The 25354-nt window shown below is 35.2% G+C and overlaps 1 protein-coding gene across 4 annotated transcripts in view; it reads right to left on the minus strand.

Moving 5' to 3' along the window:
• Window positions 1–25354, minus strand: part of LOC136026482 (integrin alpha-PS1-like) — a 220469-nt gene that overhangs the window by 35341 nt on the left and 159774 nt on the right. For all 4 annotated transcript variants that reach the window (XM_065703098.1, XM_065703097.1, XM_065703100.1 and 1 more), the window contains 2 exons: window positions 21408–21556; window positions 14203–14432 (listed from right to left, as the gene is read on the minus strand). In XM_065703098.1, the coding sequence (XP_065559170.1) occupies window positions 14203–14432; window positions 21408–21556 (379 nt within the window). The remainder of the gene's footprint in view (window positions 1–14202; window positions 14433–21407; window positions 21557–25354) is intronic.

Raw genomic sequence — 25354 nt, forward strand, 5'->3', positions numbered from 1 at the left:
TATAACACAACGTGGACAAACTGCAAAAAAATTAACAAAAAGGAAAAAAGATAAGACATGCCAATAATCACAACAGAAAAAGGAAATTAGCCATAATCAAAACAGAAAAATGGAAATGAACGCTCTTCCAAGCTAAGTATATGGTTCAAATTGATCATTGTAGCAATGCTGGCGGTGTCCAAAAATTTTAAAGTCGAGTTCCTAACACAAAACCGATTTCAATTTTTGGCGTTACTAAGTCAGAGTTGTAAATACACAAGGATCCTACAAGGTTCCGAAAAATATGTCGTTACGAATATTAAATAGTGCCTGGAACGTCAACAAGAGTTTCTTTTTCTGGTCGTGGGGGAGGGAGGGGGTATAATAAATTATTTCAGGTAGTAGGGAATAATAATAATAAAAAAGTCATTTGACAATTTAAATAAGAAATACCCGGGAGAACCTACGAACTCAAGAAAATTTTGAATTTTGGGGATACGGTCAAGCCCCCCCCCCCCCACTACGTGCGTTCTTAAGTAGAGCGTATTTGAAGTAATCAAAATAGATGACTAATGTATTGGCTAACATAATAAAAACCAAATGAGAGTAAAAAGAGAAAAAATGGTATTCAAAAATAACACATGTTAAAAAATATTTTACAGACACTGAAGAAAACAATTTTCATGAGTGAATTCTTAAGATGAAGCAGTAGTAATTTGGGGTGGGAATAAGCTATAAATTCGAGGTTACGTTTGCACCAATCAGTTGATTGAATTAGAAGGGTTCAAATTAGAATTTGAATTAGTAAGGTTCGAGCTTATAACTAGAAGGCAGAAGTTCAAATTTACAACTATATATAAACGGCAATGTATACTGCCAATTAACGGTAACCAAATTCGCCATTTTAGAACTTCATTTTATGGTGTCCTTTTTTGTGTCCATCTCGTAAAATTTGTCCATTGCTAAAGACATGTATCTGCTAAAGTTTATGGCTTTCAATTTTGGGGTATTATGCAAGAATCTCAGGCTAACAAGTGTACGTATGAATATATGCATTTGGAATTACTGTAAAACTGCTAAAAATAAATAAATAAAATATCTGAAGAAATTATGTAAAACGGAAATACTGCAAGGTGGTAACCAACAAACAAGAATATTATTGCTAAGTTTAAAACAACTTAACAATAGCACATGCATAGAGGAAAGAGACTTCAGACCCTTACCTTTATCGGATTGTGAGCAGATCTATACACGTAAGTAAGAGTTTACAATTTGTCAATAGATTTATATTACTCATATATACATTTCAGGATTTCTTGACTAATTTTTCCCCTTACCCTGGAGATTTTTAGTGTTCGTATCAACCTAGTCATATTCTTTATCATCGTTAGGGGCGCCAAATCACAGGAATACAGAGCAAAAATATACAGAAGAGGATGGGATTGGAAAATATACAGAGGAGGAGGATGGGTAGGATGAGATTGGCAACAATCAGGACAAAACCCGTGATCCAAATAAATTGAACTTAAAGTGAAAATGAACCAATCATTCATTCAGATATACACGGGTAGTTGATGGAAATAAAAAAAAACAGTCAACTTCAAAGAGAAATTTTGGAATTCATGAAATGTTGACTTGGAGAACAAATTCTAATTCCCTGTCCCTAAATTGCAACACAATAAAAATTAGATGTTAGGGCTTTCGTAAATAATGATAAAACTGTAATTTGGTACGGTAGCACCCAAAGGCATATCCAGGATTTTCAAAAATATACATAGGAGGCCTGAATTTTTTCGATTTTTTCTAATGAAGATGAAGTCCCAAATCTACGAGGAGTATTTATTTTTTTCAATATTGTAATTCTATAAAAACATCAAATTCCGTTTTTCAAAATTTACAGGGTAGTTGTCAACTCTTGCCCCCCTTCAATTTACACCCCCGGTCATTATCCTGAAGCTATGTTTAGTACAGTCTATTCGGAAATGACCCGATATTGATTTATGTTTCTCTGTGAGAGTCATCAATATTTCATTTTGTTCATTAAGATTTTCAAATTTTCTTTTATGTCTGGCTTTTCAAGTGCCTCATGCCACAAAAAATTCCAGGCTTGATTTCCTCTGTTTCCAGATTTAAAATACAGATTGTTGGAATCTTTGGACTTGAGAATATACAGTAACCGTTGAACATCAGATTGAGACTGGAGTGTACATTTCAATTCTAATTTCAAATTCACCAGGAAAAAAAATATGAAGCACTAAGGACAGCGAAAATGAGGCTAAATTGATACAATTCTCCAACTTGATTCAGTGGAAAATCATGCGATCGTAAGGTTATGTAACTCTGCAGTTTTTTAAAGGAGCGAGCCTCACACTTAAAAAAAAGAAACGCGGGGGAAGAATCAACAAGGCAAAGAGGAGGGGGCAAATAATTTTTTTTTTTGGGGGGGGGGGGGGCCAAGAGGGGTACATATCCGGATAGTGAAGGGACATGGGCATTATAATAGGTATTTTATCCAAATTATTCGGGGGACATCTCCCCCCCAAAAAGGACACCCCCTACGAAACTATTTTCGTTTTGAATGTGAAGTTGTTTTGAATCAGCTGATAGCTAATATTTGAATCTTTACAAACGAAAAGGGTTGTCAAATTTCAAGCGTAGGCTTTTTTCGCAAAAATGTTTGTAAAACTAAAGTTGTAGCCAAACTAATTGTTATCAAAGTACATTTGCTGCATATTAACAGTTGTACGTTTAAATTCTGAGAAAAATATAATGGAAAAAAATCGTAAAATCCTGAATTTTTGACACGGGTTCAAAAGGCCTTCCGGCTTAGTGCATAACTTCAGAAGAACAATGTTTATGTTAGGGATCATCAAGAGGAAAATTTGTTGAAGAGAGCACATTTTTAGGCATCGAACTACCCTTGAGATTAACTCTAGGCCTCTTCCCTTGAAGCTTCAGCTTTGTGTTTCTTCATGCCACATCGTATTATGCCACACGATTATGCCACATCGTAACAACTTTGGAAGCTTTTGCTACCTTGATTATATCAAACATGAACTGAAGTTAAAATTGACAGAGGTATATGAAAAGATCGAAAGGCACATGAATGACTTCTGAAACAGTATTACCAAATATGCAGCATTAGATAAGAGAGCCACTCTTTTTAGATCTTATCCCAGTCTAAAACGCGCAGATGGCACTGGCGGATTATAGTGAGGACTCCAAGCCCCCAATATTTTTTTGACCGCCCTCATTCCTTTTTTTTTCTATTTTTCACTATTTTCTTTTACAATCAGTAAGTCAAATTGGTCTATTACTAACGCCCTTGTGACATTACCCCCCCCCCCAAGATTTTATTTATTAGCACCCATGCCACATTGCCCCACCCTCCCAAGATTTTGTTCCAAATCCACCGGAAGGTACGGCTTTTCACAAAAACGCTAGAAAAACCTACACAATATGACAATACTATTTTCATAAGTATACAGAAGAGACCTTAATTTTGTTGGCTAGAGATATTAGAATGAAACTATTGGGCAAGGCCGTAGGCAGGATTTTTGGCCGGGGTTTATTCTTGTTGGAGGGGGTACAAAAAAAAGCTTTACAAACACCTCGAAAATCTGTTAATATGTGTTTTGGTAACCTTTTTCGGACAAAAAAATTAAGGGTGAAAGAGGGGTTCGAACCCCTCCCCCCTCGATATAGTCCTGCACACGAGCAAGAGTTTTTCACGAGAGGCAGGAGGGGATACTCAAATTTTGAAAAATCAAACTGTTCATGATAACAAAATCTATGTAAGGAGCGATCCGGCTCAATAGTAATCGAAACTCTTAAAACAGAGTTTTATACCAATATATACATCAATAGAATCGACTCCTATGCGGAGTTCAAATATTTAAGTATTATTAAGTTTGGTCTCACCCAGTAACGTCTACGAGCCTGGGAAAATTTGTCAGATTTTCAAAAAAAGGGAGATTCGTCCCCTAGAAGTAATAGAATTATAATGAAAATCCCAACATAAGTTTCAGCGTATCAGGAAATCCTATAATAGAGGTTTCAAGCTCCTTTCAAAAAAAATGTGCAATTTTGTATTTTTTGCCAGAAGATTGATCAAAGATGCGTGTTTATTTGTTTCTGTGTTTTTTTAGGGGTCATCGTGTCGACCCAGTGGTCATAGAATATCATGAGAGTGTTCATTCAAACGGAAATTAAATGTTCTTGTGTCCTTTTTTAGTGACAAAAAGATTGGAGGGCAAGTAGTCCCCCTCCCTTACCTTTTTTCCTCAAAATCGTCCGATCAAAATTTTAAGATAGAAATTTTGTTTATCATAGTTGAAAGACCCGATAACTATGTCTTTGGATGCAACATGACCCCCCCCCCCCCACTGGACCAGGGGAAGGGTCATTAAATTATAAGTCTTGCCCATTGTTTACGCATTGTATTTGTTATTGGGAAGCATGTATACATTTTAGGGTTGGGCGAATTGTGCGCGCCTGATGTAAACAATATATTGTCTCAAAAGATTCAAAACCGAAAAAAATAGTATCGCCTTCGAGCCATCAACTTGTTCATATAAATGAGTTATACGTGGTTTTTTCTTTGAGTTAGACACATTTTTACCAAGGGTACTGAAAATAATTCGAGATATCGAGGATTTCGAGTTATCGAGGTTCGAATTATCGAGAGTCGATAATTCGCCTTGAATCCATCAACATGTGTATATAAATGAGTGTCAACATCAAAAGCCGTAATGATTGTTGTGTGGTAGAGGATGGCTGTGAGAAGGTCATTATAGTTCCCGTATTCAGCTGTCTCTACTTTTCGACGGGTCATTTACCAACATTAAGAGTAAACATGACACGAAAGTGATTTATAGAGCGCTAATACCCTTTAAGGGATTAGAAAGGTCTTAGAATGATTATTAGAAAGAAGTATTTTGTCGAACAATGTGTCTGAGAAGTTGCGAAATTGGTATTGGAAGTTACCAAAATTGCTGAAGTGATCTGCCTAATTTGTACATGCATTATCACTGCTAACCTCAAGAGATAGGAAGGGGTACAGAAAACAAAGAGAGGGAGATAGGAAGAGAGACAGAAAAACGAAGAGAGAGAGAGAGAAACAAGGAGATAGTGAAAGGGAGATAGGAAGAGAGTGGGAGAAAGAGAAAATTATAGGCGTTTGAATTTTGTTATAGTAAATTCATCGAGGGGTGCCCATTTTCGACGATCGTACGTAAGTAGCACCCATCACAAGCAACAGAAAGTGAAACGGCATGCAGGAAATGTGCCTTGTGGTGCAGAACAAGTGACACTCCAAGATGTATACCAGATGGAGGAGAGTGGGCGAACCCCTGGCCCAAGCTCCTATGCGTATTACACTGCCTGATGTATTGTAAACGTAACATTTCTGACAAAAAAGGGCATAGTGAACATATACTCTGTAAGTAGAAGCCTACTCATGATTCCATTCTGGAGAGGTCTATTTCATTTGTTCTTCTTTCAGAAGGAGCGAGTTAGACAATTGAAGATACATTTATAGCCAGCTAATACAAAAAACAACAACATTTTTTTTTTCAATTTTGCGTGGAGGGATTGTCTGAAATCCTGAACGATATCTATGGTGAAGCTGCTTACTTTAATTTCAAGGCTGATAAAAAAAATGAAGAAAATCAAATATGAAGAAATTTAGAGAAATTTCACAAGGCCTAGAAAGTGCTGACCCAGAAGCTAATAACATTATAATCAAATCCTTAACTTTTAATATATTCATTAAATCCCCTTCATCTCTAGGAGTGTCAACTGGGCCGAGGGAGTTACTTGTCCACTAAAAGGCTTCGTCTCTCCCCACTTAGATTAAAAAAAAAAACGAAAAAAAAAACACTGTTATTTTCGTGAGCAAACTGAAAATTTATCCAAACCTATTTTTTTAAAGACATTAGCCCCTCCCCTACATTACTGTGAATTGACGCCAATGCTCTAACCTGACCGCGAAAAAAATCATCTGAAACGGAGTAGAAAGCGGCATCCTTTAAAAAGGTAGAAATTAATGAGTCATGGACCCCTCACTGATCATTTGCTTAATGAAGGGCAAATTTGAATTCTCCTTAGCACGCTGTTATTCTACTTCTCAGGATGGTATAAGGAGCCTCAATCAATAATTAATGTTTAAACCCCCAGTTGTTTCGAATTGTTTTGATACCTATGAAGTTTATTTATTTTTGATTTTCTGAGAATTCAATTAGTAAAGCGTATTTGAAAACACTTCTGCTGAGTTTTTTTTAATTAAAAGTCTGCAATTAAAAAAGCTATTTAGTAAATACTGTTTATGTTCTTAGATTGAACATGAAATGAGTATCGATTCTTAGTCGTTTGAAGCAAAGAACCGACTGGTTTATGAGATATGAAGTTCTTTTTTGCAAAAGACATACGAGATTCGTTAAGACATAAGACATTAGAAGCAAAAAACCGACTGGTTTGTAAGGATCAGGATTTTTTGCAGAAGACATAACAGATTTGCATAAGACCTAAGACATTGGAAGCAAAAAAACCCAACTGGTTTATGATTATCAGGATTTTTTGCATAAGACACAAAAGATTTGTATGAGACATAAGACATTAGAAGCGAAAAACCAACTGGTTTATGAGGATCAGGATTTTTCTGCAAAAGACATACGAGATTTGCATAAGACATAAGACATTAGAAGCGAAAACCGACTGGTTTATGAGGATCAGGTTTTTTTGCAAAAGAAATAAGAGAACTGCACAAGACATAAGACATTAGAAGCAAAAACCAACTGGTTTATGAGAATCAGGATTTTTCTGCAAAAGACATAAGAGATTTGCATAAGACATAAGACATTAGAATCGAAAACCGACTGGTTTATGAGGATCAGTTTTTTTTGGCAAAAAACATACAAGAATTGCACAAGACATAAGACATTAGAAGCAAAAAACCGACTGGTTTGTAAGGATCAGGATTTTTTGCAGAAGACATAAGAGATTTGCATAAGACCTGAGACATTGGAAGCAAAAAAACCCAACTGGTTTATGATTATCAGGATTTTTTGCATAAGACACAAAAGATTTGCATGAGACATAAGACATTAGAAGCGAAACACCAACTGGTTTATGAGGATCAGGATTTTTCTGCAAAAGACATACGAGATTTGCATAAGACATAAGACATTAGAAGCAAAAACCGAGTGGTTTGTGAGGATCAGGTTTTTTTGCAAAAGAAATAAGAGAACTGCACAAGACATAAGACATTAGAAGCAAAAACCAACTGGTTTATGAGAATCAGGAGTTTTCTGCAAAAGATTTTTATGCATAAGACATAAGACATTAGAAGCGAAAACCGACTGGTTTATGAGAATCAGTTTTTTTTTGCAAAAGACATACGAGAATTGCACAAGACATAAGAGATCTACATAAGACATAAGACATTAGAAGCAAAAAACCGACTGGTTTATGAGGATTAGTTTTTTTGGGTAAAAGACATAAGAGATTTACATAAGACACAAGACATTATATGTAAAAAACTAACTGGTTTATGAGGATCAGGTTTTTTCGCATAAGACATAAGAGATTTGCAAAAGACATAACACATTAGAAGCAAAAAAACGACTGGTTTGTGAGGATCAGGATTTTTTTTTTTTTTTTGGTATAAGACATAAAACGTATTTATTCAGAAAAAAAAATCTTTAACAACGGAGTAAATACGTTAGAGACGTATTTTCGCACAATTAAGCGCAACTGTAATTGAAGCAAATAATACACAGTACGCACATATCAAAAAAGGAGAGAAAATAGTTGTAAATTCTCAAAATTTCAAGTAAATGTGTACTGTGCAGTTGTACATACTTCTTGAATCTGAGTCGAGTAAAAAGCAAGCTGTGTTTATTAGAATAACCATTTATTGGTTATTAGAGTTATATTTATAGAGGTTTATTAGATAAACCATTTTATTGGGTAACGATACCTTGAACAATACCTTATGCATAATAAACTGTATTTAAATAACACTTTTTTTTATTTTTTGCCTTTGGACCCCCTCCCCCGAGCAAAAAGGTAGTGAGCCCCAAAATACATTATTGTAGTCGGTCAAAAGAAAAATCACAATCCCTTCAAGATTGCCCCGTTTTATTCCCAAGGCGGGGGCATCAATTCACAAAAACTTATCTGGGAATGTATTAAAATATAGGAGGGGGGCAAAATTGTAATTTTTTCCAACGAAAATACCAAAGGTAAGGCACTTTTCAATGAAAATATCCCGAAAGGGTGCATTCTGAAAATATAGAGGGACATAAAATCTCGCAGGTATATCCCTCCCCCCTCGCCGATTAATGCAATTACATAAAAGCTTCCTTTAATCTGCCCTACCATTCACAATAAATGAAAAGGATGAATACTGACTTCCCTTTGAAGGTTTAGTTGTCTGCGGGAATCAGAAGAATGTTAATGTCTTGATCTTGCGGACGAAAAGCGTTGTCAAATCTAACTATCGATTCTTGCTAATTAATTTACCTTCAATTTCTACTCCATTCTTAAATGGAGTCAAAATTCTTCACTCCTACCTCAAATGGAGCCATTCCAAAGGAGCCTTTTCATTTCTACCTCAAATGAGGCAGATTGCACGATATCAGCAGTTGTAATAAGCAGGATAATATCAGATTGAAATCAGTAGCCTAATAGTTCCTCAGAAAAAGAAATGTTCCATTTTAACTTGAAATTACACTGCTCAACATTGCTGATGTGCATAACATGCTCTATTTCAAAATTTCTGAGAAAACACAAGCAGAAAATGTCTTCGAAATGTTTCAGCATTTTCAAAAAACCCATGATATCATTATCATACGCCCCATAACAATGAAACATTTAATGAACCATTTCACGCTTACAAATCACGCAATTCAAATAAGTTCATTAAGGATCTCAGCTGAGACATGTATATTTTTTTTCCATGAACGACAAAAACTAGACCAGTTTACAATTAAATTTCTAATTACATGCTGCTTAATCAGCCATTTTATCACGATTCTGTAATAGGAAACTCGACCATTGTAGTAGTAAGTTTAATAAAGTTACTGCATCACGACTACTTTTCAACGACATTATTTTATATTTTTCCCACGCTTAAACTCAGGCACGTACATGAGTATGTCTGTTTAGAATTAAAATGTTTGCTTATTGAAAGGTTTTTCAGTTCATTTTCAACAACTGTATTAAAAATATTTTTCTTTCTTATTTTACATTTTTCTCAGTTTCTTTTTTTGATTTATTTAACTTTCATTAATGGAATTTTATTTAATGTAACATCAAATAAGAATGTTATCCTGAAATAATTATTATTAATTTATCACAATTTTTATAATACGCAAAACCCAGCCATTGTTGGGAGTAAGTTTAAGATAGCTACTGTATCATGACTGCATATAAACATTTTTTCACGCTTAGACTGAGCCACGTAGACAAGAGCCGTAGTTAGGGTTTTTCAGCACCCGGGGACAACGTCCCAACCATCATTCCCACAACGTAAACAGATCATCGTATTGGCAATGCAACTCGGTTTACTGCCCCTCAGAGGGTGCAACTGGGGACAGCCGTCCTTCCTTGCCCCCTCTGTTTATGCCATAGATGTAAACAGGTGTAACTTTTTAGAATTAAAGTGTGCAAATTATAATGGATTATTTTTCTGCTCTACTTTCAGGGGAGAATCTCCAACAATTTATTTAGGGGGCAAGAAGGGTCCATATCCGGATTGTCTAAGGGCATGGGCAATATAATAATTCTCTCTCCAAATTATTGGGGGGGGGGGTAACTACCCCCCAATAATTGGGGACATTTTTTTTGCATGCTGTCTTGTTTATTCTTTACTGAAATTTTATTTTTATAAAGTTTTGGTGTTCCAGGTCATGATTCATCATGAAATGTATTGTTATGTATGTTTTAGGTTGCATATAAGCTTAATTCGGCACACGGTTTCACACCTAATCTTTAATTAGTAAGCAACCAAAAAAAAATCATTTTATTATTCATTCTATTTCATTTACAGTTTTTATATTTTTCGTTGTCCTTCTTTACTAGCCTAATCTTGCAAGCTAAGATTTTGGCTAGGTTCTGCTGATTGACTTGTAATAAAATATTGCACTACGGTACTTATGTATTTTCAAAATGCACCCTTTCGGGATATTTTCATTGGAAAATGCCTTACCCTTGGTATTTTCGTTGGAAAAAATGACGATTTTGCCCCCCTTTTATATTCTAATACATTCCCAGAATGTATTAATAAATCTACATTTTAATAAATCTTGAAGAAGTATTTGAAAAGATAACCATAGTTTTGATACATATGATCAGGGATACAAATTCGCCAAAAATTAGGAGGGGGAGCAAATATTTTTTTAGATTACTTTAATGAAGATACTAAACACATGACATTTTCATGTGATGAATAATATATAATAATATAATTTGGACTCTATATTTGCACATGGGGGGGGAGGCTAGGTTTCTTTATGTCCCCCCCCCCCTAATGCGCAAATATAGAGTCCAAATTATATTATTATATAAACTTAAGTATTATATTTTCATCTTGTTTTGGGATATTTCAATATGATTAACCTAACTTTACTTCTTGGGTGTGTTTGGGCATACTTCTTCAAGATTTACGAAGGAGGGGGTAATAGGAGCTTAATGGTAAGAAATGAAATTCCTGCCCAGTTAAACAGCTACTTAAGGTCATTTGGAAGCCGTGGCATCACATCCATCAATTGTTACCATCTGGCTTACATAAAAGCAATGACCTACAATCAAATACCCACCCTTTTTATTTTTTATTCAAATTCAATACCTGTAATTCAGTACTTCAGTGAAGATGCCGACAAGATCAATTACAATTTAATATTTACTCCTTTCAACTGCCATTCAATGTCTTTTACCAAAAAGGTTTGTATCAGCAATCCCCTTTTATATTTAAAGACAAACTAGGGGTTTCTAAGTCGCACAAAAGTAAATGTAAAAGGTGAAGAACACGGCATCTCTACCGGTGTTGATGATCTCCGTTTAATGATTCTTCAACCAGGAAGTGCTATAAGGAAGGGGTCGGGGCCAGCCATCATGTGCTTTACGAATGGAAGATCTAAAGCCGAACGGGCCAGCCATGACAAAAACAAAGAGAAAGAGAAATCCCAAGATGACGAAAACAGACGGGACAACGATCAGTAGAAGGAGGAGGCAAACTAAAACGGCGCGGATATTTTGCCTGTTTAAAACAAGGTGTCTTCAACGCTAAGAACAAGGGTAAAATCTGAACTAACCTAAGATTGAAAACAGTCTAAAACCAAGAAATGAAAAAAACAAACAAAAAACAATATTAATATATATGATTTACGGGAAATTTATTTGCATGGGATTAATTTGATGCTTCCGGGTATTCTACAAAATAGTAACCCAACCACAATATTTCGAGTGGGAGTATATATAGATAAATCTTTAATAAGAAGAAAAAGTTTTATATGATTGATTTCTTTTGTAGTTAGATTAGGTACTTTTTGCGTTGAATTCTGTTTTTTTTTGTGCGTGTTCGTACTGTTGTTAATTTCTTTGCTTGTTTGTTATTTATTTATATTTTTGTGTGTATATGGCCCACGGGTTTTTGAAATACACCTATCTATCTATATACAATTGTTGCTATTGTGATTGAGTACCATAGAAACTAAATAGAGTTGCTGCAATGAGAACACTGAAACGATTGAAGCGGCTTAGTTTGAGTGGCGGGACTTTTAATTCAAACTTTCCAAAGGAATTGATAAATTCCCTTTGGGTTGATCAATCTAATCAGCTCAAAAAAAGACGTCCTAAAGTCATCAGACAAGAGAGGATGGTTAATCAATCATCATCATCATCATGATAAATTTTCTTTGAAGTGCTGCAGCTGATTTAACATTCTGTGTCGAAATGTGTCTCTCTTATATTTTCAGTAGCTATATATTCAGAGGACGAATCGAAGCCCAAAAAGCTATAGTCTCTTCTTCAATACACTTTATCAATGGTTTGAATTCGCCCCCCTCCGTGATCCTTCCTTACTAGCTAAATGACTCCATAAATTATATAGGGATTACAACTTAGTGGGTGACGTCAGGCCCTGCTTCTTTCAAATATCAAGGTAATTGATCTTTTTACACAGTATTTGGGTGAAATTCGTCCGTATGGACTCTCTTGCTCTTTTTCTCTTGTCTATCTCCCTCCCTCTCCTTCACCATCTACCTCTCTCTCCCTTTCTTGTCCTCAAACAAAACGAAAACATAGAAAAACGGGTATACCATCTTAAATAAGACAGGAAAAAAAAAAGTTTCAATAATAAGAAACATCGAATATTCTGAGTTTACGTCCGGAAGCCTTTATCAACAGAAAAAAGTAAATAAAAATAAACCAAATTAAATAGAGCATATCAATAAAAAGAAAAACAAAACAAAATCCAGCAAAATCAGAATAAACATGCTGTCTTTCTGATGAGCTGTATTACAATAATATAACAGCGAAAACATAGTTCCTTTTTGAGGAATCGTGTCCTTATGTTCATTTTTCAGTATTCTCGCTTTGTTTTATTAAGGCAGCGTGGTCTAAAAATTACCGCCCCCCCTGCCCCCCTCTCTCTCTTTTTGGCTTGCGCGCTGTCGTTCACATTTCCAGAAAATATCTATTATGAATCCCATTGTCGGTTGTCTTATAAGCCGACAGAAGGGTCAAATTGGTTCAGTTCAATTTAAATGTTTCCAATTTGCAATCTAATCATAGAAATGCTCTGAGGTTATAAGGCTAATCCCATCTGTCTTCAAAATGTCAAGAAAATTTTACATTTGCTGATAACAAAGGGCAGTAGTTACACGTAATTAAAAGAGCTTAAATCTTAATCCTATGATGAAGAGGGAGAAAAAAAATGTTTTACAAAAACAGGGAGGGATTGGTAATTTAGGCATGCACTAATCAAGACCATACCCAACTAAATAGGCAGTGATCACACCGTCCCCAATTTTTCTAAAATAAAATAGCGTTCTCCCGAATTTCCCTAAGGGAAAATCAGGTTCCCACTAATTTCCACAAAAATCACATTTTTCCTGGAAAAAATTGTGTTTCCCCGAATTTCTTTGAGAGAGGTTATCCCAGGTTTCACCAAAAATTAACAATTGTAAGTACAAGAACGCCAATACAAAGTACAAATCGTTCATTTCAGTTATCGTTAACTTCCCTGAAGATTTCCGAGAAACCAATTTTGCTAAGGGGAAATCGGGGAAGCCCCCAAAAATTCAAGGATAGAAACCCTATCCTTAGGGGTATAAGCCTTTCTTTTTCTGTAGCACCCTTAGACAACTTTTAAACACACACATAACTACAGAACCATTCCATCAATATTTCAACTTGGACAGCGTTTACTGCAATGAATGGGTTAATTTTTATAAAAAAAAAAAAAGATTATAGAAATTATTATGCATTTAAAACGCAGGTTGCACTGAGCCAGCTTGGTTTTATACGCAAGACTCTAGCTTAACATTAGTGAAAAAACCAAAGTCTCTTATTTCTATATTGTCCGCATCACGTCTAAAGGTTATATCAGACATTTTCAAACTTTTTCGATAGTTGCCAAAAATCCTTTAAGCTGCTCTGAAATGGGAGAACGGCAGGGTAAGTTATATTCAAAGTAAGGATAAGTTCAAGACAGGGTAAGGTCGATCATCCTAACCCATATTGGCCAGCTGATAATACTTTTGAGAAAAGCCTAGCAAACGATTTTTGGTAGCTACTTGAGGAGTGTAAAAAGGTACAATACAATCTTAACACATGAGAGCGAAGACATTTCTAAAATGTTTTTTTTTTATTCCTAAGAATGGATTTCCCCGGAAACAGATAATACTACATGGTTGTCTGAAGAAGAATTAAAACACAGGAGTAGAAATTGGCTGAAAAAGCCTCTGATGATTCGTTAAGCAGAAAAATGGGTAAAAACCCACTGATGAGGAGGGGTTAATCTTTCCTCTGATCTGACCAACTCTATTTACCAATTTTTATTCTACGTTACATGGCGATGGAATTTCTCACGACATAATTTGTTGAAGTTCTCTGTCTTTTTGCCATCGTTGGCGCGTTCATGTTCATCACTGTTTTTGTTCACTGGAAAAAATTGCCAGTTTGAAAAACAGGTCTAGAAAGGAAAATTAAAACACTCACCCTCGGACAGACACCTCAGCTCGTTTGACAACCCTCGCTTCTAGCTCCAAATCTCCTTGAATACTTTGCTCGTCCGAAGTAGTGTTTGTCCATATTTTAAATTCAATTCTGTCCCCAAGTTCACCAGGACTAAACCTTAGACGCAGTGAATTCGACTCCTTTTTGAAAGGATTTCCAAGGGAACAAGTGACTAGCGTTGCATTGTAAAGATTACAACTAATTTTATTGCCCTAAAAAATAAGTGGATTATTTTTTTTTTGCTTTGAAGACATATTGTCATACAATTGTTATAAACAGAACAAAAAAAACAAAAAACTGTGAAAGTCTCCTTCCCTAGCTGTAAAAGTCTAAAACCTACTGCGTCATTGGCGCTTTACTGAAAAAGGCACTTTAATACAAATATTTTCTTACGTATTTCCTACTTACTACAACATTGAGAATAAAAAAAATTAAATTAAAGTAAAATCAAATTTTGAAAGGATTGGCTTTTCAGCTCTTGCCACCATTGTATATCAAATATTTCATTTAACGTTATTTCTTCCCAAGACCGTTCACGACAAATTTAGTTTTTTTTCACAGCAAACAAGAATTTAGCAATTGACTCCTTTCCTAACTTTAAAAATCTAAAGCCTATTGCGTCACTGGCGCTTTATTGAAACTGAGTTATATTACAAATATTCTCTTTTCCAGTTATTTCAGCATTGATATGAAAATACGTATTACACTATTCACATTTTACTTATTCAATTAGAATCAAACCTTTAGCCTCCTCCTAGTATATTAAACACTAAATGCATATTAAATGCGTTCAATACCTTGTGGCAATTAAATATTTCTCCTTCTGCTATAATTAAATAGTAAAAAACAAGTTTTTTCAACTGAAAGTAAGGAGCGACATTAAAACTTAAAACGAACAGAAATTACTTCGTATATGAAAGGGGCTGCTTCCTCATCAACGCCCGCTCTTTACGCTAAAGTTTGACTCTTTCTCTCAGCTCTTCTTTTTAAAACAGTAAAAAACTTTAGCGTAAAGAGCGGGGCGTTGATGAGGAAGCAGCCCCTTTCATATACGAAGTAATTTCTGTTCGTTTTAAGTTTTAACGTCGCTCCTTACTTTCAGTTGAAAAAACTTGTTTTTTTTTCTATTTAATTTCTGAAAGTTTTTGAATCAATACATGTTTTGATTTTGGCTCTCCGCAGAGGAATTTGCATATTTATTTTTTTTTGCTAAATGGCTTTCTCATAATTTTGATCAAATGATTTTGAGAAAAAAGAGCGGTGAGGAAGCCTAGTTGCCCTCCAATTTTTGTTAATTAAAAAGGCAATTAGAACTTTTAATTTTTTACGAATCTTTTTATTAGTAAAAGATATACGTAACTTATAAATTAGCTTACGTAAAGAATTTTTTATTCTCATGTTTTTATTACCCATATGAGAGGGTTCACCCCCTCGTCAGTACCTCTCGCTTTACACCAAATCTTAAATTTTGTCCCAATTCATTAAGAATGACCCCTGAATCACAAAAGCCGTAGAATAAATAGTTGACATTACTAAAAATACTTTAGCGTAAAGAGCGAGGTATTAGGAGGAGGCGAGCCCCTCATATGGGTAATAATTTCTGTTCGTTTTTAGTTTTAATGCTGCTCCTTACTTCCAGCTGAAAAAAAACTTGTTCATATTTATTTTTTCATTGTTTTTTTTTTAAATAATGCTAGTAAATCCTGCACTCCCTTCAGGGAAATTTTCTTCCCCCATGACAAATTCCTCGATGGAAAGTTCCCCCAGTATATCCCCCTCTTCTCAACCCCTCTCCCCAACCAAAAAATCCTCCTGAAAACGCCTGTACACTTCCCAATAACCATTACTATATGTAAGCACTGGTCAAAGTTTGTAACTTGTAGCCCCTCCCACGGGGACTGTGGAGGAGTAAGTCGTCTCCAAAGACATAGTTATAACGTTTTTCGACTACGTTGAATAAAATGGCTATCTCAGAATTTTGATCCGTTGACTTTGGGAAAATAATTAGCGTGGGAGGGGGCCTAGGTGCCCTCCAATTTTTTTGGTCACTTAAAAAGGGCACTAGAACTTTTCATTTCTGTTAGAATGAGCCCTCTCGCAACATTCTAGGACAACTGGGTCGATACGATCACCCCTGGTGAAAAAAAAAACAAACAAATAAACACGCATCCGTGATCTGCCTTCTGGCAAAAAATACAAAATTCCACATTTTTTTAGATAGGAGCTTGAAACTTCTACAGTAGGGTATGTACTTCTACAGTAGATTCAGCATATCTCTGATATGCTGAATCTGATGGTGTAATTTTCTATGACTTTTAAGGGGTGTTTCCCCCTATTTTCTAAAATAACGCAAATTTTCTCAGGCTCGTATCTTTTGATGCGCAAGACTAAACTTGATGAAACTTATATATTTAAAATCAGCATTAAAATGCGATTCTTTTGATGTAGTTCCATTTTTAAAAATTCCATTTTTTAGAGTTTTGGTTTCTATTGAGCCGGGTCGCTCCTTACTACAGTTCGTTACCACGAACTGTTTGAAAATATCAAACAGTTCCTGGTAACGAACTGTAAGTAAGGAGCGACCCGGCTCAATAGTAACCAAACCTCTAAAAAATTTAATTTTGATATCAATAGCTACACCAAAAGAATCGCATTTTAATGCTGATTTTAAATATATAAGTTTCATCAAGTTTAGTTATACCCATCAAAAGTTACGAGCCTGAGAAAATTTGCCTTATTTAAGAAAATAGGGGGAAACACCCCCTAAAAGTCATATAATCTTAACGAAAATCGCACCATCAGATTCAGCGTATCAGAGAACCCTACTGTAGAAGTTTCAAGCTCCTATCTACAAAAATGTGGAATTTTGTATTTTTTGCCAGAAGACAAATCACGGGTGCGTGTTTATTTGTTTGTTTTTTTTTCCCCAGGGGTCATCGTATCGACCAAGTGGTCCTAGAATGTCGCAAGAGGGCTCATTCTAACGGAAATAAAAAGTTCTAGTGCCCTTTTTAAGTGACCAAAAAAATTAGAGGGCATCTAGGCCCCCTCCCACGCTCATTTTTTTCCCAATGTCAACGGATCAAAATTTTGAGATAGCCATTTTGTTCAGCATAGTCGAAAACCATAATAACTATGTATTTAGGGATTATTTACTCCCCCACAATCCCTGGGGGAGGGGCTGCAAGTTACAAGCTTTGACCAGTGTTTACATATAGTAATGGTTATTGGGAAGTGTACAGACGTTTTCAGGGGGATTTTATTTTGTTTGGGGGGTAGGGCTGAGGGGAGGGGGCTATGTTGGAGGATCTTTCCTTGGAGGAATCTGTCATGGGGGAAGAAAAATTCAAGGAAAAGGGCGCATGATTTTCTAGCATTACAATTAGAAAACAATGAAAAATAAACATGAAAACGTTTTTTCAAATGAAAGGAAGGAGTAGCATTGAAACTTAAAACGAACAGAGATTATAACGCATATGAGGGGTTCTAAAAATACTTTAGCATAAAGAGCGAGGTATTTAGGAGGAGATAAATACCTCGCTCTTTATGCTAAAGTATTTTTAGTAATTTCAACTATTTATTCTACGGCCTTTCTGATTCAGGGGCATTCTTAAAGAATTAGGACAAAACTTAAGATTTAGTGTAAAGAGCGAGGTATTAACGAGGATACAAACCCTCTTGTATACATAATAAAAATATAAGATTATGGAAGTTTGTTACGTAAGTTGCTAATTTATAAGTTACGTATAATTTTTACTAATAAAAACGTTCGTTAAAAATTAAAAGTTCTAGTTGCCTTTTTAAGCAACCGAAAAATTGAAGGGCAACTAGGCCTCCTTCTCCACCCCTTATTTCTCAAAATCGTCTGATCAAAACTAAGAGAAAGCCATTTAGCCAAAAAAAGAATTAATATACAAATTTCATTTTAATAATTTATGTGCGGAGAGCCAAAACCAAACATGCATTAATTCAAAAACGTTCAGAAATTAAATAAAAAAAAAACTAATTTTTTTAGCTGAAAGTAAGGAGCGACATTAAAACTTAAAATGAACAGAAATTACTCCGTATATAAAATGGTTTGTCCCCTCCGCAATCCCTCGCTCTTTACGCTAAAGTTTGATTCTTTGTCACAATTCTACTTTTTAAAACAATTAAAAACTTGACTCTGTGCCACAATTCTGCTTTTTAAAAGAATTAAAAGCTTTAGCGTAAAGAGCGAGGCATTGCGGAGGGGACAAACCATTTTATATACGGAGTAATTTCTGTTCGTTTTAAGTTTTAATGTCGCTCCTTACTTTCAGCTAAAAAAAATTAGTTTTTTTTTATTTAATTACATTCAGAAGCCTACTGGTACAGAAATTTTAGCCCACTACACCACTGCGCGTGTGGGCGGTTCTAGCAGATAATTAAATAAAAAAAAACAAGTTTTTTTAACTGAAAGTAAGGAGCGACATTAAAACTTAAAACGCACAGAAATTACTTCGTATATGAAAGAGGCTGCTTCCTCATCAACGCCCCGCTCTTTACGCTAAAGTATGACTCTTTCTCTGAATTCTTCTTTTCAAAACAGTAAAAAACTTTAGCGTAAAGAGCGGGGCGTTGATGAGGAAGCAGCCTCTTTCATATACGAAGTAATTTCTGTGCGTTTTAAGTTTTAATGTCGCTCCTTACTTTCAGTTAAAAAAACTTGTTTTTTTTTTATTTAATTTCTGAACGTTTTTGAATCAATGCATGTTTTGATTTTGGCTCTCCGCAGAGGAATAATCAAAACGAAATTTGTATATTTTTTTTTTTTTGGCTCAATGGCTTTCTCATAATTTTGATCGAATGATTTTGAGAAAAAAAGAGCGGGGGACGAAGCCTAGTTGCCCCCCGATTTTTTGGTTAATTAAAAAGGCAACTAGAACTTTTAATTTCTTACGAATCTTTTTATTGGTAAAAGATCTACGTAACTTATAAATTAGCTTACGTAAAGAACTTTTGTATTCTCATGTTTTTATTACATATATGAAGGGATTCTCCCCATCGTCAGTACCTCGCTCTTTACACTAAAGCTTAAATTTTATCCCAATTCATTAAGAATGACCCCCTGAATCACAAAAGCCGTAGAATAAGTAGTTGAAATTACTGAAAATACTTTAGCGTAAAGAGCGAGGTATTAGAAGGAGGTGAGCCCCTCATATGGGTAATAATTTCTGTTTGTTTTAAGTTTTATTGCTGTTCCTTACTTCCAGCTGAAAAAGCTTTTTCACTTTTATTTTTTAATTGTTTTTTTTTTTTTAAATAATGCTAGTAAATCCTGCTCTCCCTTCATGGAAATTTTCTTCTCCCATTACAAATTCTCGAAGGAAAGTTCCCCCAGCATATCCCCCTCTTCTCAACCCCTCCCCCAAACCAAAAAAATCCTCCTGAAAACGCCTGTATACTTCCCAATAACCATTACTATATGTAAGCACAGGTCAAAGTTTGTAACTTGTTGCCCCTCCCACGGGGACTGTGGGGGAGTAAGTCGTCCCCAAAGACATAGTTATAAGGTTTTTTGACTACGCTGAATAAAATGGCTATCTCAGAATTTTGATCCGTTGACTTTGGGAAAATAATTAGCGTGGGAGGGGGCCTAGGTGCCCTCCAATTTTTTTGGTCACTTAAAAAGGGCACTAGAACTTTTCATTTCCGTTAGAATGAGCCCTCTTGCAACATTCTAGGACAACTGGGTCGATACGATCACCCCTGGGGAAAAGAAAAAAAAAACAAAAAAACAAAAAAACAAAAAAACAAATAAACACGCATCCGTGATCTGCCTTCTGGCAAAAAATGCAAAATTCCACATTTTTGTAGATATGAGCTCGAAACTTCTACAGTAGGGTTCTCTGATACGCTGAATCTGATGGTGTGATTTTCGTTAAGATTCTATGACTTTTAGGGGTTGTAACCTCCTATTTACTAAAATAAGGCAAATTTTCTCAGGCTCGTAACTTTTGATGGGTAAGACTAAACTTGATGAAACTTTTATATTTAAAACCAGCATTAAAATACGATTCTTTTGATGTAGCTATTGGTACCAAAATTCCATTTTTTAGAGTTTTGGTTACTATTGAGCCGGGTCGCTCCTTACTACAGTTCGTTACCACGAACTGTTTGAAAAGCTGAATGTAATCGATGAAATCCGGCTCCAATCCTTCAGCCTGTTGGACTATAACTGTTTGAAATTGAAAGCTACGTTTTCAGATACTTCTGTGAGCGAGGGAAATACAGCTAATTAATGAAGAAAAAGAAAGTTGTATATATTTTGAGAATCAAATAGCAAGGAGAAAAACAGAGTGAATCAATCGGTAGGTCTTGTCTGGTTTGGGTGGGTGAGCTATAAATTGGACATGGACTAGCTGTAAACTTCAGTTTGAAAAAATATCACCTAACACCTTCCAAATTGTCTCAGCCAATTTAGCATAAACAATACTTTAGATACATTTAACCTCTGAATGCGTGTTTCTGTAACTGTACCAAATTCAAATTAAACTATTGAACTACAAACTAAACTATTCAAATTAAAAAAGCAAAAATTTGTAGAATAAACTTATACTCACGAGAATGGATTTAGCCTACAGTAGCCTCCACACAGAAAATATTCACTAAGAAAGAAGCACAGAAAACTCGACTTAAAATGTCATTATACGAAGGTAAAAAACCTAAATACTACCAGACGGAACCCATTGCTCCCCAAACAAATTGAAGGAACTATTTGTGACGGATGAGGGCCAGAGTTGCCGATAGTGGTAAGTGGAGAAGAAGAGGCGTAGCAAGAGTTGGGGCTTTTGTCCAAATAATATTTCGAAACTTTAAAGAGTTCTCCCTGAAATCTACCCTTTTCACCTAAATTATTATTTAGGGGTTACAATTGGATATTGTAACCCCTCATCTCACGGCAGATAATCCTTCAAAAACAGAATTTTAATTATAGATCAAAGTCAGTTGGGACCATTTACTCTTACCCACTATTTTACCTAGCATATCTAGAGCTCTGCCTCCTCGTTTTTACATGGATTATTGTATTGTTATATATATTATAATATATATATATATATATATAAAAATATATATATATCTTGCAGGTGCCATGGAAGAGCATGAAGTCCCCAATAAACACGCTGTCTGAAGTGCATTATGAATTAGTGAGTCTATAGGTTTACCTCAATAATTCTGCCAACAAAAGATAGTCCACGAGAATGCTCAACGAACAACCCTGCTTCGTAAGCTGGTTCTCCTAGATTCGCAACTGAAATTTCCAAAAGTAATTCAGGTTGGTCACCCAGCTCCAATAAAGGTATCCCATCATTTCCTGAAATGAAAACCATTTCGTACAATAGATTTTGAGAGAAAATTGGTTTTAAAAACAGTTTAGGGATGTTTATAGCATGGGAGAGGAGTCGCATAAAAATATTTTGAGGCTGACATAATAGGTTTCTTGTGCACTTAGGGAGTTTATCAGCCTTATTTTTAGATTGAATCAACCCATTTTTGAGTTTCTTCACTTGCTGATTACATTCTTATCAATCCTTGGACATGTCCTCAGAACACATAAAGGCAGTGGTACTGCAATAACTTTATTAAATAAAGAAAAGGGCTATGAAAAAGGTCCTATTAATTTCTGGAAATTTCTTGGGAGACAGCAAAAATTTAAAATTGAAAGAGCACGGGATATAAGTAGGAGCGTTCTTCAGTGCGTTGGCCAATTTCCGTGCAACGATTTATCAACCTTATTGTAGTATTTGGGAGTATTTTCTCCAAATAATATCTGAAAAGGGAGTGGTTCCTTGGAAAGTGTGATTTTAAATTTTTTGGATCTGGTCGTCTTGCTTCTAATCCCCCTCTCAATGTACGGTGGGCATCTTTCACATCTTTGAATAACAGTATTTACAGGAATTCAGAAGGCAAAAAAAAAAAAAAAATCCAAGTTCAGGAAGATCTCTGTTAAATCTTCAATTCCAAAAAATCTAGCGGGCCAGAATTTTTTTCATAATTCTACAGGGTTGTGTCAAAAATTTGTCAAGTTGAACAAATTCTACAGTCCTCATTTTTAAGACAAATACTTAAAAGGAGATTACAGGCAACTTTGTAAAGCTTAGATAAACACTCAGACACATATGCAGGATTTTTTTTTTCTCGGCCAAATATATTTATATTTTTTTATAATTTGAACAAGAAGGGCCCAGAACTTTGGGAGCAATTTTGCCTTTCGGGGTAGCCAAAGACCCCCCCCCCTCCTCCCTGCGAATATCTAAGCAATCACTGAAATTTCTTCAATTTGTTTTCTAATACCTCTTTAAATTCTGAAATTCTCTTGGGCTGTTCCGATCAATGAATGCATTTCTTCCTTAGCTTTTCCTTGATATTTTTATAAGTAAACCAAAACATTTTGGTGTTTCCGAGATTTAACCTATATTTCTAACAATAATGAGAAATTTCAACATCTCTTTAAGGTAAAAGAGATTTCACTTTAAACCTAAGACTCTGATTTTCTTTGCTAGGAATTGGACACTCATTCACTTTGGGTACCCTGGAGGGAAGGAAAAACGACCAAAAAGCTTTAGGGGAGAGTAAAAACTTGTCTGTAAGAAAGAAGAAAAAAAGCGAGAAATGAAGGCTTAAGTAAAATACTAAGTTTTTGCTAGTTTTTGTTTCCTTTTATATCCAATTTTCTTTCCAAGCACTATTTTCAAAGTTTTTTTTGACATTTACTTCAATTTTTTGACATCTTTCAGTGCATACTATAAACATTTGGACCATTAATAAATAAATCACACAGGCGGTAAGTCTTAACTTTTTTGTAAAAGTATTGTGCTTAATATTTTTTGGTCTTTGGACTTTTTTGTTTTTTTGGACTCGGTCTTTGGACAACATCTAGATTACAATTAAAACGTAATGAAAGTTCAGAAAGTTTACAACAAGGTAAGACTTTACAACAAGACTGTGAAAAAACCCAAAATAAAAAGTTTTGGACAAATAATTTGGTTTTACATCAGGAAGCCTTTATAAACGGAAGGCTTTGATAGAAACCTCATTTAGGAAATTTATCGTTCAGGAGTTATCCCATTACTTGATCTCGAATCACTCTATATTCTTTCGTGCGCATGTTTTACTCACTCTCAGCATCATGGTGACCTCCCCCAGCCCCTAAGTATTCCACCAGATTTTACCTTCGATCAGAATAATTATAATCTTAGCAATACCCAAAATCATATACAACTTCCTTTTACACCTTGTGTAAAGTCAGATTTTCATTCTATATTGGAGAGTCATACTGTATGGAATAAGTTGCCTGAATCACCTTGAAGGTGCTACTCATTCAGTTTGTTCAAAAAAAATGTCGAAAATTCTTTTCTTTCTTAGAACTTATTTTTATCGATTTATTTTTCTTACATGTTTATTATTACTTTATTAAAGTCTACTTAATCTATTTAATTAATTTAGTCAATTCAATCTATTTAGCTTTCCTTTTGTAGTGTTTATTTATATTTTATTTTCTCCTTTCTGCTCTTCTCTCTATGAGTAATTGATTATTCTAATTTTCTTTTCTTTTCTAAGTAAGTGACTCGTTTGTATTTTCCTTCCATACAGGCCAATGAGTCTTTGGGGGAGTAATAAAATGTAATATTGTATGTGTATTTCAACATAAATAAATCTTATCTTAAGTGTGAAGTCAAAATACTCGGAATGTCATTATTATCAGTACAAAGTTCTTACTTCTATTAATTTTTATTATTTTTTATTTATAACTATTATTAGTGCATAAGAGTGTTTTTTCATTGTGCTATTGAATACCTACTTTTTTGTATATGCATTTTATTGTAAACGTAATCTAGTAGTGATTAAAAGGATTGGGTACACCAAGAAATATCAAGTACCATACTTTTAACGAAAAAATTCAGATCCGCCACCTATATTATTCAAACAGATCGTGGTAACGTACTGCAAGAACATTGAAACATTTTTACCCGTTTTTATGGCACTTGGTATTTACCAAGTGACATATAGCGATCGCAAATTCTGTCGGTCTGTCTGTCCCAGTTTTGCTATTTTAGGCACTTTCAGATAAGCTAGGACGATGAAATTTGGCAGGCGTATCAGGAACCAGACCAAATTAAATTAGAAATAGTCATTTCCCCGATTCGACCATCTGGAAGGGAGTGGGGGGACGGTTAATTCGAAAACATTTGAAAAAATGAGGTATCTTTAACTTACGAACGGGTGATCGGATCTTAACGAAATTTGATATTTAGAAGGATATCGTGTCTCAGAGCTCTTATTTTGAATCCGATCCGATGACATTGGGGGGAGTTGTAGGGGAAAACCTACAATCTTGAAAAACGCTTAGAGTGGAGGGATCGGGATGAAACTTGGTGGGAAAACTAAGCACAAGTCCTAGATACGTGACTGAAATAATCGGAACGGATCCGCTCTCTTTGGGGGAGTTGGGGGGAGGGTTAATACGGAAAAAATAGAAAAAATGAGGTATTTGTAACTTATGAACGCGTGATCAGATCTTAACAAAATTTGATATTAGAAGGATCTTGTGCTTCCAAGCTCTTATTTTCAATTCCGACCAGATCTGGTGACATGGGGGGAGTTGGAGGGAGAAACCGGAAATTTTGGAAAACGTGAAGATTGAGGATCACATTTGGGTGATCGGATCTTAATGAAACTTGATATATAGAAAAATATTATGTCTCAGATACTCCATTTTTAATTCGAATCGGATCCGGGGACATAGGGGGTTGGAAGGGGAAACAGAAATCTTGGAAACCGGAAATATTGGAGAACGCTTAGAGTGGAGAGATCGTGATGAAACTTGATGTGAAGAATAATCATAAGCTCTAATTACATGATTGACATGATTGGAAAGGATCCGCTCTCTTTGAGGGAGTTGGGGGGATTTCCAGTGCTTTGGCGAGTTCGATGCTTCTGGACGTGCTAGGATGATGAAAATTGGTAGGCGTGTCAGGGACCTGCACAAATTGACTTGTTAACAGTCGTTTCCCCGATTCAACCATTTGGGGGTCTGGAGGGAGAGGAAAAATTGAAAAAAAGAGGTATTTTTAACTTACGAATGGGTGATCGGATTTTAATAAAATTTGGT

This window comes from Artemia franciscana, chromosome 4 (genome assembly GCF_032884065.1).
Source record: "Artemia franciscana chromosome 4, ASM3288406v1, whole genome shotgun sequence".
NCBI lineage: Eukaryota > Metazoa > Arthropoda > Branchiopoda > Anostraca > Artemiidae > Artemia > Artemia franciscana.